We start from the raw sequence: 15,355 nt of genomic DNA on the forward strand, positions 1-15,355 counted from the left end.
ATGATTTAACAATTACAGAATCGTACTACAGATTACAGGCTTCTCTCTGCTCGAGCTTTTCGACGATCGATATAAGTGGGAAAAATCGTTCGACGCATAATCGCACCGCGATAAGGCAGCGCGACGACACAACCGCCAGGAGATTAGTTCGCAACGTGACCGGCGTAGAGCGCTACCGCCATCGCGAACGGACGGCTCTGAGAGCTCTCGCGCCTGGTGGCCTGGTGTGTGGTGTGTACGGTGTACGGTGTATACGGTGCAAGTACGGTACGAAGCTGGACGAGTGAAATCGAACGTGAGTCGCAGGTGGAGGAATCCTCGCGCACGGTCCCTGCGGTCGTCCGTGGACCCTAGGTACGGTGTGGACCCATAGTCGTCCGCTCTCTCTCGCGCGCGCTCACGCGAAAGAGAGGAGAGAGAGTGTGTGTGTGTGTATAGGACCGTGCGCGACGTGCGTATACGGCAACGACGACGACGGCGACGACGGCACGGCGACGAGGAGGCGTGTATTGTTCCGGGGCGCGGCGCACGATTCTCACGAATCGGCAACGGGCTCGCCCGAGGGATCGCTGGGCGCTTAATTATGCCCACGGGATCGGCGGCCAGGTACGGGAAAGAGAGCTGCTCCTTCTCCTCCTCCTCCTCCGCCGCCTCCGCCTGAGGAGAGCGCGTACACACACGGAGCCTGCGAGGCGCATGCTTTCCCCGCCCGCTCCCTCGCCATTTTGGTGGTGAATACGATTTTCTCGGCCCTGGGCGAACCCAGCGGGACTTCCACCCGCCGCGGAGTTGCGGCGCGTGAGACCGCGCGATGTCACGCCACCCGAAAGCGGCCGTCGTGAGTCGTGACGCGCGCGCTATAACATAACGCGAGGTGCATGTTATCGTCGTCGTCGTCGACGTCGACGGTGCAGCGTTGCACCGCGACGCGGAAGGGGTAGGGGGGAGGTGTGGTGGAGCGCGAGGCGGACGAGGACGGCGACGGGAAGAGGTGGGGTAGGGGGCCCGATCGGGCCGACGAGCGCCGAGGACCCAACCCTCCTTACGCCCGCATTTCTCCACCTCCTGTGAATTTTCTCGTCGTCGCCGTCGTCGTCTTCGTCTTCGTCTTCGTCTTCTTCGTCATCATCGTCGTCGTCGTCGTCGTCGTCATCGCTATCGTCCGGTCTGCCCGCAAATTTCCCTTTTCCCCTCTTTGCGAGCGAATTTCCTGATGTCGCGTCGCCACTGATCTCACGCGAGATCGAAGGATCGCGCTCTCTCAGGGCCCGGAGGTGGCTCGCGGTTAAGGATACTTCCCCCTCGGCGCCGCGCGTCGATAATTTTCTCTCTCTCGTGCGCGCCCTGCCGAATTTTGCCTCTCGAGCCCCTCTCCCCTTTCTCTCTTTCTCTCTTTTTCTTTTTCTCGTTGCTGATTCGATCCTGTCGCGCGACAGAAACGACGACCGCGGATAGTCTCCTCCTCTCCGCCGAGGATCGGCCTCCTCGGTGATACACACTAGTGTCACAGCCACTCGAGGCCGCGGCGAGTAACGTGACTAACGCGACAACAATGACGGGAGTGCGGCGGTTCTCGTTCTCGTCGCTCCTACGGGAAGAACGTGCCTATTTCTGTGTCGTTTGAGCCGTTACGTGTTTTCCTCCTCGCCCTTCTCGCCATCGCGACCACGGGGGAAAATCGCATTTAGATTCTCGCTCCCGCGGACGAGATAAAAAACGGAAACGACGACGACGACGACGACGACCGGGCTCGGACAATGGGCCGAGCGTGAACGTTTGTTATTGTGCTTTTTGCATTTTTCGACCCGCCGTGCTGCCGTTCACAGTGTGCACTTCCGTCCTTACGCTCGTAAAGCACGCGCGAGGTGCATCCGGCTCGGAGTAAGGTGCCTCCGACTTCTGATACACGAGCGGTCTCTCTCCCGAGAAGTTAAAGTCTCCCGACTTTTTTCATGAGCTCAAAGTTGAAAATTTCACGGGAGATTTAATTGCAAAACGTACATCGAAATTCGAGAGCATAAGTAGATAGGAAAAAATGTGTTTTCGAAATAATCTCTCGCGTGAGACTGTAGTCAAACTGGAAGACTTATCGAGATATCTTGATCTCTTTTGTAACTGAATGATGATCTGGTTAATTCGTAGCACTACGTACACCATTTATATAACTAGGCAAAGATTAATGGTGATGCCGTAAATTAATGAAATTTTCAAGTCAATTATTTACTTAAGGGTTTACTTATTTTTGCTGAAAAGTCATTCTTAATTAGCTGCGTGTATATGGTAACTGGTTAATATGATTTGCAAATAAAACAAGTAAATTCTTTATTAAAATCTGAGATGAGAATTATAGCGGTGCGATTATACATTGATTGCTGTAACTTTAAATTTTACCTAGCTCAAATATCTGCATCTGAAACATATTTCTTTTATAGATAGAATGTTAAATTTGGGAATGGACTGACAGAGGATTCAATAAAAACAGACGGTTCGGGCAAGGAATCTAAAGATAACGGGGCAAGGTATCTGGACTAGGCCTCGGGCATCTAATTATCAACAACTCGACTATGCCAGCTGTTGCAAGGCCTGGTAGTTTAAAAGACCCAGAGATTGCCGAATTATTTGAGAAAAATGATCCGGAGAAAATATTTGAGGATCTGCGCGAGATCGGGCATGGTAGTTTCGGGGCTGTTTACTATGCCCGATGCCTGGTTACCAAAGAAATTGTTGCCATCAAGAAAATGTCTTACCTGGGGAAGCAAACGGTGGAAAAGTGGCAGGACATTTTAAAGGAAATTCGATTTCTTAGGCAACTTAATCATCCTAACACTATAGAGTATAAGGGTTGCTATCTCAGGGACCACACTGCCTGGGTATGTGCGATACACCGAATTTTTATATCTGTTCAATCAATTTGTCAATATTTTAGATCTTTTGAAGTAGCATTTTATAAACGATATTAAAACCGTGCCGTTGCGTGTCGTTTTGCAGTTGGTGATGGAATATTGTCTTGGCTCTGCATCAGACATTATCGAAGTACATAAAAGACCACTGAAGGAAGAGGAGATAGCTGCGATATGCGAAGGTGTATTGCGCGGCTTGCACTATCTTCACTCTCTCGGGAGAATCCATCGTGATGTGAAAGCTGGAAATATTCTACTTACTGAGAACGGTACAGTTAAATTAGCTGATTTTGGGTCCGCGAGTATAAAATGTCCAGCCAATAGCTTCGTAGGGACTCCGTACTGGATGGCACCAGAAGTTATATTGGCTATGGACGAGGGGCAATATGACGGCAAGGTTGACGTATGGTCATTAGGAATAACTTGCATCGAATTAGGTACGTGTGTTAATATTTAATGTATTATTGAATATAATATGTTGTGTATAAAAACACCTATCGCATATAAGCATCAGTATCTTTTGCATATCAATGATTTAAAATAACTGTTACCATGTTAGAATTTGCACAATTATTTAGAATCTGAATTTATGATAATTTATTTTGTCGTGTTCAATAAAGTAACAAAGTAATTATTCGAGATATTGTAAGATATTAATCTAATTTTTCAAAGTTCTGTAATTTAATTAATAACTTAACTTTTCTATTTTATCAAAGAAAGAGTTATATCATAATTATTATTTAATCTAGCTTAAACACAAAACTTACATTATTTATATTATTGATTATAGCGGAAAGAAAGCCACCTTATTTTAATATGAATGCAATGAGCGCCTTGTATCATATTGCACAAAACGACACTCCAACGTTAAATTCGCCAGATTGGACTGATGTTTTTCGGCATTTTGTCGAGGTGTGTCTCACAAAGAGTCCAATTGAGAGACCAACATCCGGGAAACTGTTATCGGTGAGTTGTCCTTATGTATATCAGCGACACTTTACATCCGTATCTTTTCTCTCTTTTTTTTTTTATTACGTTGTATGTAGTATGTTAGTAGTAGTCTAGTTGTTCTCTTATAGGCTTTCAATTTTACAGCATCAATTTGTCACGAGACCACGTTCTCCTCAAGTTTTGATAGATTTGATACAGAGAACGAAAGCTGCTGTCCGGGAATTAGATAATTTGAATTATCGTAAAATGAAGAAAATCTTGATGATCGACGCATGCGAGACTGAGAGCACGGTTGGTGACGCAGACGGTATGTTAACGTCAATCATCTATCAACACTTGTAATTAGTGAACTTACTATTTTTACGTATCTTTCTCCTGAGTATGCTAATTAAATGTTCTCTACTGACATCTCTAAACCTTGAAAACTGCAATCACTTACAGATACTCCTGATGAACAAACAGGTGGTGATAGTAGCAAAAGCAATTCAATTACCTCAGAACACTCAATTCACTCGATGGGCGTCTCAGCAAGCTCTCAAAGTTCCTCCACCAATAGCCTGCCGCTGCCGAATGCTGATGGTAATGACTACTCTTCGGGATCTGTCAGAAATCGGCATAAGGTCACAGCAGGTGGTGTCACTGCCAATCTTCTTGAACACGGTGCCAATAATTTTGCAACAATTAGGACAACTTCAATTGTTACGAAGCAACAAAAAGAACATATGCAAGAAGAGATGCATGAACAAATGAGTGGATATAAACGAATGAGAAGGGAGCACCAAGGTGCTTTGGTAAGAAATTAAACATTCTATCTAATATTACAGATTATATTACAGAGAAATAACTTGATTATGATACATTTCAAAACTTGTATACTTAAAAGAACTAAAATTTTATGCGCTAAATGATTTAATTGTTTTAAAATATTTGTATTTAAATAAAGAAATTTTTACTCTCTATAAGCAATAGTTATTAATGATTGTGATAAAACTTTCAAATTTTATATTCACGATATAATATTTCTCTTTTTCTTTCACAGGTGAAATTGGAGGAACGCTGCAAGATGGAAATGGAATCGCATAAACAGCTGTTGGATAAAGAGTATGAAACTCTGTTGCAACAGTTCAGTAAGGATCTCGAGAAATTGCAGCTCAGACATCTACAAGAGCTGGAACGCAAGTTAAAACAAAATCAAAATGCTGAGAAGAAACTTAATAAAGAGATAACAAGTAGACAGGAGGCTGACCGTAAAGCTCTAGAAGCTCAACAGAAAAAAGAGTACAAAGTGAGTGTCGGCATAAAAAAATTTATCGAGATATATAAAATTTTAATGCATTTAATTTTATATTTTTATACGACTTTATTTATATAGGCTTATAAAGAAAGATGGAAAAAAGAACTCTCTCAGGATGAGGTAACTCCAAAGAGGCAACGAGATGCTACACTTCAAAGTCAAAAAGACAATTTGAGACAAATGGAAGCGCAAGAAGAACAACGGCTTGCTAGAGGACAACGAGAATACTTGGATCTTGAAATTCGAAAATTCCGTAGAAAAAAGTTACTCATCTTCCACAGTTTGGAGCAGGAGCTTCTTCGTGAAGTTCGTATCGTAATGCATATAAAAAGTTTTTTGATTACTGAATCATTGCATATTTTCTCCAAACTCTTGTCCACGTCGCATTTTTTTATTTTTGAATACTATACGAGTCAATATTCCTTAACGACAATTAATATAAAAAGATAATTTGATTGTAATTTATACTTTTTCCCTGATATTAATTCCGAGATCCAACTTGATTCCTATTAACATTTTTAACTTTTATCGAATGTGAATTTTACATTGAATATATTTATTAAACAGGAGTTGAATAAACGGCAACAGCAGTTGGAGCAAGCACATGCTATGCTTCTGCGACATCATGAAAAGACGCAAGAATTAGAATATAGACAACAAAGAGCGGTACACTCACTTCGTGAGGATCAAGTACATCGACAGCATTCAACGGAACTGAGTAATCAGCAGGATTATATGCAAAGAGCCGAACGTGATCTACGTAAAAAGCATGCGTTAGAACTTAAGCAACAACCGAAGAGTCTCAAGGTAAATAACAATATGTAGCAGTAGGTATTGATATTTGCTCTTAGAGTGAAAGTATAAATGTTTTCAAGTAAAACATTGATTTATAAATGTTTTCTCTGTATATTTGATATTGTATTGACGAATAAATTTTATAATTTTAGCAAAAGGAAATGCAAATTCGTAAACAGTTTAGAGAAACTTGTAAAATACAAACACGACAATATAAAGCATTGAAAGCTCAAACCCTACAATCAACTGCTAAGGATGAGCAAAAAGCGGTCATTAAGAAGTTAAAGGAAGAACAAAGACGCAAATTGGCACTTTTAGGTGATCAATATGAGCAAAGTATCGCTGAAATGCTCCAAAAGCAGAGTATACGGCTAGATGAGTCACAAGAAGTAGAATGCCATAATCTTAAGGTTCGATACGATAAAGATATATATTATTGTGTATTGTAATGTACAGCTTTATCATTATATGATATTAATGAAATATCAAATTAATTTTGCAGGAAAGGTTAAATTATGAATTAGAAATTCTAATGGCATACCAATCAAAAAATAAGATGCAAGCCGAGGCGCAGAGAAATAGGGAACGTCGCGAGTTGGAAGATCGTGTATCTGTTAGACGAGCTTTGCTGGAACAAAAAATGGAATTAGAAACTCAGGAATTCCTTCGTGAACGTAGTGAACGTATACGCTTGCTACATGAAAGGCAAGAACGGGAACTGCAACAATTTGATGAGGAAAGTGCAAGAATAGGATTCAGGTATGTGACGAGCAGAAAGTATAATATACAGTACAGAGTTTTCTTCAGTTTTTTTTGTGCAAGGAATATTTTTATATTCACCAGACGCAATCATTGTCATGTATTGTGCATTATAATTTTATAGTATTGTTCAAATTATTGCAGTGCTCTGGCGATAGCTGAGGCATCGAAAGAATCTTATCCGGACGATGAAAGCCTTAGCGGCTCCATGTTAAGTCTGGCTCACAGTAATAGCTCCACGTCCTTCCCCCCTAATAGTCTTTAATTTTAACCATATTAATATACGTATACATATATACTTGCATATATATGTATGTGTATATGTATATGTATGTGTGTCTGCCTGTAGTAAGTACATGACGAGTCTACCGACGTATAACAATTCAATGACTTACAAATATAACAAGGGTTGGCTCGTTGCGTGCATTGAACCGAACCTGAAAGATTTGTTAAGGTTGGGAATGTGTATTGGACTGAAATTGTCCTAGGCATGTATTTTTTAATCGTCCAGAAATAACAACACAATTTACCAGAAAAGAATGAGAAAGAGAGCTTCATATTGAAGAAGAATTTAGATGCTTTTTGCAACATTGTAATATTTATTAAACGTAACCAAATATTTCTGAGATGCAGATAGAGATAAAAGAAAGTCTTTTTAAAGCATTAATCTCATTTCTAATATCCATTAGAGAATCTTAATATACATAGGTCAGACGATGTCAGCATAGAAAATAAAGAATTTTATACACGCCCTATACCACAGAAAAAGAATTTAGAGACATTTATTTATTAATATGTTACAAATATAATAAAAGTAACAGTACGATAATTATATAATGCTCGAATTAATATATATTTTATTCTTTTTCCCCTAAGACTTCAGATAAATCTGAGATAGCTTTCTCAGTGTGGTGTTCTGATTTTTACGTTGCTTTCATGATGAAAACTTTGAAGTTTTTCGTGATAATTGAGCATCGCGCGCACGTTAGCATATTTTTTACGTATATTTCAAGATTTTAATTATATACATATTTCGTTTAAAGTAATAAAAAGTTATAGTGGAGAATTGTAAGTAATATTCTAATAAATTTAGCAGAACTATCTTTTCTTTTATAAGTATAAATATCAGTAATCAAACGTGCATTTCTCAAAAAAAGATTTAGATTCAGGATACAACGAGTTATCCTTTTTTTTTATTGTCCCTTTACTTTCCATCTCTTTTATATCTCAATATAACAAATTTAATGGTAATAAAATTATTGTTGAGAATTAGAAACAATTGGTATTTACTTTTCAATTCCTTTCAAGTTTCCTGCTATAATATTCTTTAACGTTGTATCTTGGATATCTTCTAAATATATAGTTTACATATAAAACTAATAACATGTAAAAATTATTTATGTGATATATTAATTTATGCATTGTCTAAACAAAGAATTAAATATTTACTTTCTAATGGAAAATTCTTGCTAACGAAATTTTTTTTTATTAATCAAAATATTTTCTGCGCCATTATTAAACGAACTTATTTTCAGTTATAAGAGTAGTTATTTAATATCTCACATTATTTCTCCTTTTCACTTCCGTGTCTTTATTCATACGGCATTAAATCTCAATCGAGTTAAAAGTATTTATATACGTTGAATATGATATTTAATGAAGAGAAATAATCGCGCGGATTGATTTTAAATTTACGATACAGATACCTTAAATAATAGACAAATACATCTTAAATAAGACAAATTGATATTATTGATGCATTAACTAAATGCTCTATGCTTTTATATTGATAGTTATGGTAATTTATTTTAATTTGGTATGTAAATTTCAAAAAATATTCACTTTTTGTAATGTTTCAATTATATCAATTATTTGCATTTCACAATTTTGAACAAACGTACAACGAACGTTTGTTCCTTCACATCTGCTTATAAGAATTTAAAATATACTTTTCGATCCATTGCTCCATTATATTTATATTGTATCACATACTATAAGTACATTCAAAATTTCATCCAGTACACATCCCAATATTATACTTTTACATCAAAATGTACATGTTTCGTTTTTTTTCCCATTTTTTTCATATATTTTTATTTTATATGTCACGAAACCATTATACATATAAAATCTGTATCCAAATGATTGTGACTGTTGTTCCTCCTAAATATTGTTCTGTTGTATGATAACTTAACACTTTCTTGTAAAATCAACGAAAAGCAAATCGTCTTGTTTCGTATTAAATTCCAAAACTACGTATTGAGAAAGTGTATTTCCATTAATGATAACATTTTTAAGCAGGTGCTACTATATTATGTAGTTAATACTTAGCAATGCATACAGTCCATTTATTTTTGGATTATGGAATGTCAGTAAGTTTTATTGTATAAAACATTTCATCGTTATCGTAAAAAAAAGTAAATTTTTACAATTCAATTATAATCTAATTTCGTTCTAATATATATGTGTATGTATGTATTATATATATATATATATATATATATATATATATATATATATATATATATATATATATATATAATATATCTATATATTTTTACACACACATATATACAATATATAGTATATATAAAAAAAAAAAATATATATATATATATATATTATATATGTATATGTATGTGTGGAGAGCAGTAAAACATGTCACCATGAAATACTTGTAAGCGATAATTGAGAAAGCCAATCAAATACTTGTATTATATTAATTAATGCGTATATTACAAAAAGAAAGAACTAATGTTCTATAATTTTATTTTACGCTTATAGCTTGAGATTCTTCACGTAAATAAAAATAAAAATGTTTATTTAGTTTTAGAAGAGGTAAAAGTAAATAATTATAATACAGATTGAGGGGCACGACCAAAAATATTGCATTTTATTTCGTAAGTTTCTTCTCCGTAATAATTTATACGTTTAAACAAAAGTGAAAAGCTTTAAACGACATTCACATAGTAAACGTTTTGTCATTCGTGTCACAATGGCAATATAGCATTGTACATTCCAATTTTCGTTATATATATTATACGTATAAATGTGTCTTTTTTTTTATTCTTCATGAAATTTTGACGCGAAAATTATAAGCGACTAGCATGCATCGAACGAATATCTAAAAGTGTGTTCAATTATAGTGATATGAGTGATTGTAGTGAAACACGAACAATACAATTGTTATCATGGTTATATGTTCCAAGATGTACGATACGGAAAACTGTCACAATCAACTTGAAACGTTCCCCATTATGATATGTAAATACAGACGCATAGTATACATAGTAATCGAGATGTAACGACTCATTATGGAAAAGACAGTAAAGATGACATCCATGTGTGTATGAAGATATATAAAAATTCTTCCTTAGGTTCTTATTAGGGAGAGATGTCCGAAAGTAATTACTATAATCAATTTGAAGCACAGCAGACTAACAGAGATTGTTCGTGCTAACAAACCGGACTCTAAATTACATAAGATGTGTGGTATAGGAAAACTGTTTAGACTAATTTAATATGTTATATAATACGTCTTTCTGTTATTATAAGTAACTAATTAAACAATTGCGATTATTAAAGTTTTAGATTTCAAACCTACCTTCATTGGGGAGGTTTTATATAAAAAAAAAATTGTTAAGTTTTATATGCACTTTTAATTATAGCACGAGTTGTGTCTCTGAGTTAAGTTGTATGTATGTAACAAAAAAATTATTCTCGACCATAGTCTGTGTAATCACTATAACTTGCTGAATACCCAATTTAGGAAATTAATTGTCGATGTTGCTAGAGTTTTGTAAATATTTATTCGCTTTACATAAAATTGCGATATGGAATTTTGATTATGATATCTAGTATTTAGTGAGAGAGAGAGAGAGAGAGAGAGAGAGAGAGAGAGAGAGATTTATAAAAATTTTCCAAAAAACGCGCGCGTGGCTAACTATCAGTTAACTTTGGAATGTGATAACTGGTAAGCTAGACAATTAATCATAGGCATAGCATATCAAATGTCATATTATCAAATTATGCTTGTGATTATTTGACGAGCTCGTTCTTCACTTACTTCCATTTAAGGTGTGATTTGGTAATGTTGGTGGTTTGTATTACAATGCAATTCATTGTCGTCAGATAGAAACGCAATATTTTTGAGATTGCTGTAACAATTACGATTCCAGTACCAATTATGTCTTCTTTACACTCGGCCAATTACAGGAATATTGTTTTTGTACACGACGAAACACCGAAGTGAATGTAACTATATACGTCAATACAATTTCTGGCTTTAATTAAAGACAAATCGTAACTATTTTTTTTATTTTCAACCGCCTTGCTTCTTTCAAGGCGAAGATGCGCGGAGTAGCAAGAATAGGCATTAGTCGTATTTGCAGAATAAATACCATTGATATCACGGAAAGTAGAAAATACTTCCAACTTCCAACCGATCATTAAACCGAAAGAATGAATATGCAAGATATTGTAATTTTGCGAAACAAAATGATTTTCCACAGATGTTTTACAAAACGAAAAATTGATATCTTTTGAAGACAACCAAATAGTGAAAACCAGATGTATATACGAGGTTGTATAAGATTTACGTTCAATCTATCTTCTAACGGACCGAAAATGATTTGTTTTTAACAAAACTTAAATCTGATCTCCTTTGCCAATCCTAAGCTTCATTGGTAATTAGATTTTAATTTATTCTTGCATTTTGTTCTTAAACGAGAACAGAACTCATACCAAACACCTTGTACCATATTTTGATAGTAGGATGAGACTCATGTCTGATGTATATACATAGTGTGCATATTAAGGCAATGTTTAATGAGGCCATTGGAATCTGGGATATTTATTCTTTATTCAGTTTTATAATATGTACAGCTCTATATTGAAATATTAATATGCAGATTCTCGCGATAGCGTTATACGAGCGTTAACTTTAGCTGCAATTAAAGAGAATAATTTCATCAAGAATTTTCTGTGGCAATGCTGAAGTGTTTTACATCGAATTGAGTGTAATTGCCTGAGTGGGTGAGTTAACATTTTGTAGTCAATATGCTCATACAACTCATTTGTAGTACGAGATAATAACGTAGACGAATAGACTAATATATTCTTCTAATTATTTTATTAATTTAATTTTATTGTTATGTGTGTTATTATTATTATTATTATCTCTATTATATTAACATAACGTAAAATGTAAAATTTTATTGAGATAGACACCAATAGCTTCCTAATAAATAATCGTGAAATGCATTATACGTAATGCGAATAATCGAATCGTGAACGCTCTTGATAACAATTATATGAATATTCAGTTTTATTTTCAAATTTAAGTAATATACACAGACATTTTGTAACTAAATCGATTGGGGAAAGCGTATGTACGGTGCGCTATCTATCGCAAATTAAGGCTTAAAGGAAAGAGCTAAAACTGTTTAATCCAATACATATTGATAAGATAATAAAGACGAGAAATGTTCATCAATAAATGCATTTTGATCCAGTTCGCCGATCCTTTAAGTAATGCGCAAATCAAATTTTATTGACGATTTATACATTTGACTAACACGATAAATTCAGAAACACCTTTTTCGTTCTATGTTATACCGTGCCACCTACATTTTCGCAATATATATTAAATACAATACGCAAAAATGGAAAGATATAGCAAGTATGAGAAAATCAGAATATATTGATATCGTATTGTCTTCCCGTGGAATGTTTTAAAATTGCTGATGAATGAGTTAGAAGAAAAAACGCATATAATTATATAAAGACTATTCCTTTATATCTTTCTCTCTCTATACATACATATATATATATAATGCATATGTTGTGATTCAACTGACATTTTGTCAAAAGCATGGCATTACACATGTAAGTATATATACATGTGTAATATATATATATATATGCATAAGATACACATATATATGTATACATATATATATATATATAAATAGCTGCTTTTGCCAATGTATAACGTCAAATGGTAACAAGCTACATCCTGCCAGTTGTAATACAACAAAAATTTGTAGCTTTTCTCATGCGCGTAAATAGTTCATACTTAAATCTACACAGTGTATACATGTAACAAATGTTTTTACAATATTACAGTCCGTACATATATATATATATTTATAAGAAATAACCAGTATAATATACAAATGCATTTGTGTTCGCACCCGTAAAACCTTATTTCGTGGGCGAAAACGAAGTTGGACATAATATGCGCGAATGCATTTCTCTTATCAAGGGTACGGTATAAGCGACACATTCGTCCCAACCGGGTGATCTCCAAGCACTTTCGCGCGTCTCCTTACGTGCCTGAAGATCCTTGTAACCTGAGAAGTAAACACAAATATTATTTAACGTGTGTGAAGACCGAGTATATGTACATAAAGGCAGCGTAATACAAACAATACAAGTTTCACTTACACCAAATATGGTGAACATTGTACAGTCTACCAATTTGCGAGAAGTAACCAGCAAACGGTTCGTCGTTGTTGCGTCTATAATTAATAGCTTTCGCCCAATTGTTTCCCCATTCTATCATCGTGCCCGGCTTCAAACTGTAACTGCGTATCTCGTATATGTTCGGACCTGTTCGCTTTTCCAGCGGTGGCCAATAACTGAACGCCAACAGATATTGCAAATGACGCGATCTTAGGTAATTCCCTCGTTCCTTGAGCAATTGCTGGTAAGCCTACGGAAATTAATTATTTTCCCATTAGTGATCACTATTACGTCTCTGGCATCTTTGTACATTACGCAGCAAGATATTTCGTACCTCATCTTTGGAAAGCACATTTTGCGCGTCATCTATGCGTCCGAATCCACCAGTATATTGCCATAAATGTAAGGCCTGATCCAAGTCTCCCACCTCTACCGTCCACGAACCCACTAATTCGCAATTCAATTCAGATTTTTTCGAGTGTATAAGGTTGACGTTCTCCTCGCTGGAATGACATAAAAAGAAATAATATCGATCATAGATAAAAAAAAAAAACCTTTGTCCATTTCTATTAACGTAGATTAGCTTTAATCTCGGTTTAACTTTTTATCTTTTCCTAGTTCTAAGAATTAGAAAAAGATAAAAGGTAAGTCAAACCGAGATTTCAATCTACATTGGACATTGGACAAACGGACATTAGTGTCACGGACTTGTTTACAGCTTGACAAGAAGGAAATATTAACGATAAACTCACAGACGTTACAAAACAAGTACATAAATAACATTCTAACACCGGTTACGCGTACAAAGCTGACAAAAAAATGACAATGTAACGAAATCCGAATGTACAAAAAATATACAAGCTCAAACTATATCCCCTGGGCCCTAGGGATTGCCCCGCGATATCTAAAAAAAACTGTGAACAATAAAAAATAAATAATTCAAAGTGTCGAATTCCGTTAAAGACTGATCGATCTCTATTGCATCGGGTTAATAGGTCAGTGAACCATCACGCACTCGGAGGCAAGGTCACAAAGATGTCGACTCACTAGTTGGCCAAATATTTGTCAATCGAGTCTGGCCGTACGTTATGAGTGTTCAACGCGTAAATGACCTCCTTGTGGGAGAGCATTCGCGAGTGCGGCTCCTTCGTCGGCTCGATCTTCCTCACCAGGAGCTTGCTCAGCCATCCCTCGCTGGTGTCGCAACAGATCGACGATCTCGTCAAGGACCTGCGGAAATGATACAGCGATTATCCGATCGGTCGCCGTCGGTCGTCCCGCTCTCGCGGACTCCTCGTCCGCGGATCGCGACGGATCGCTCGAGAAATTAAAGAAAATGGAAAAGAACAGCGGGGCAACTCGCTCCGCGCGAGTTGACGCGCGCTTACCGTGCGGCTACGTGCAGCGGCAAGCCCCCGTTGCCGGCAAGCGCGCTCGCCACGGCGCGGAATTGTCTTCTCAAAACGGCGGCCATTTCTCACGGCTACGGCCGCGCACGAATCTCCCCCGTCGTCCGCCGCCCGGTCGAGCCCGCGGAGCACCACAATTGCTGCGGTGGGATAACGCGCGGCTGACGCGGCCACGATCCGCCCGCAACGCGGCCCGCTCGACGGTACGCCGCGGAAAACCGCCAATTTGTAACACTTGGTCGGTTTATTTATACTCGTAATATCCATGCGCGACCGCCCGTTTTTTTTCTCTCTCTCTTCGCTTGGAGAAGCGAGACTTATGGTCATCGAGAACACGAATGAATCAATGAACGAACTCGCGACTCGCGACGGCGACGCGACGTCGCGACGAACGTGGACAAACACTCCGCGGAATCGCGTCGCGCGTCGCACGCAAGCGCATCACTCGCGGCGGCGACTTCGCGCGACTCCAAAAAACATCGTTTAGAACTTTAGTTCGACAAGAGCCAACAAAATACTTGAAATATTTCTCGAAACCTTGGAAAAATCGTCAAAGTATGTTATATTGAAGGAAGATTATGTAACGAGAGTTGAAATACAGGTCTTCCAAGGTTCTCGGATCGTCAAAGTTATCAGAAAAATCTCTAAAGAGTTACTAAACGAATATATATATGTATTATTGGGTGCGATCCACTGACGCTTCAAACGCTTCTTCAGATCATCATTTTCGTCTTTGATTAACATTTGACGAACGACAAGTGGTGCGTTCCACTTGTCGCTCT

General features: G+C 37.2%; 2 protein-coding genes across 10 annotated transcripts; one reads left to right on the top strand and one right to left on the bottom strand.

The window, feature by feature from the left end:
* The first annotated feature begins 161 nt into the window (after positions 1-161).
* Tao (Serine/threonine-protein kinase Tao) lies at positions 162-12,214 on the top strand. Of its 9 annotated transcripts, none has more exons than XM_077399574.1 (12): positions 162-606; positions 2,433-2,870; positions 2,989-3,337; positions 3,691-3,866; positions 3,996-4,158; positions 4,293-4,642; positions 4,891-5,136; positions 5,224-5,451; positions 5,713-5,952; positions 6,093-6,350; positions 6,443-6,699; positions 6,844-12,214. In XM_077399574.1, the coding sequence occupies exons 2-12, from the start codon at positions 2,565-2,567 to the stop codon at positions 6,962-6,964; spliced, it is 2,694 nt and encodes an 897-aa protein (XP_077255700.1). In that variant the 5' UTR covers positions 162-606; positions 2,433-2,564; the 3' UTR covers positions 6,965-12,214. The 9 variants fall into 9 exon arrangements, with proteins under 9 accessions (XP_077255700.1, XP_077255701.1, XP_077255699.1 ...); XM_077399575.1 differs by having other exon boundaries at positions 2,437-2,870; XM_077399573.1 differs by having other exon boundaries at positions 162-354.
* Nipsnap (protein nipsnap) lies at positions 11,542-14,932 on the bottom strand. Its single transcript, XM_077399583.1, has 5 exons — positions 14,553-14,932; positions 14,212-14,394; positions 13,499-13,667; positions 13,147-13,414; positions 11,542-13,052 (listed from the first exon to the last, which is right to left on the bottom strand). The coding sequence occupies exons 1-5, from the start codon at positions 14,636-14,638 to the stop codon at positions 12,904-12,906; spliced, it is 855 nt and encodes a 284-aa protein (XP_077255709.1). The 5' UTR covers positions 14,639-14,932; the 3' UTR covers positions 11,542-12,903.
* Between the last annotated feature and the right edge of the window lie 423 nt (positions 14,933-15,355).

Source organism: Temnothorax americanus, unplaced genomic scaffold (assembly GCF_048541705.1).
Source record: "Temnothorax americanus isolate GAGA-0224 unplaced genomic scaffold, ASM4854170v1 Scaffold13, whole genome shotgun sequence".
Lineage (NCBI taxonomy): Eukaryota > Metazoa > Arthropoda > Insecta > Hymenoptera > Formicidae > Temnothorax > Temnothorax americanus.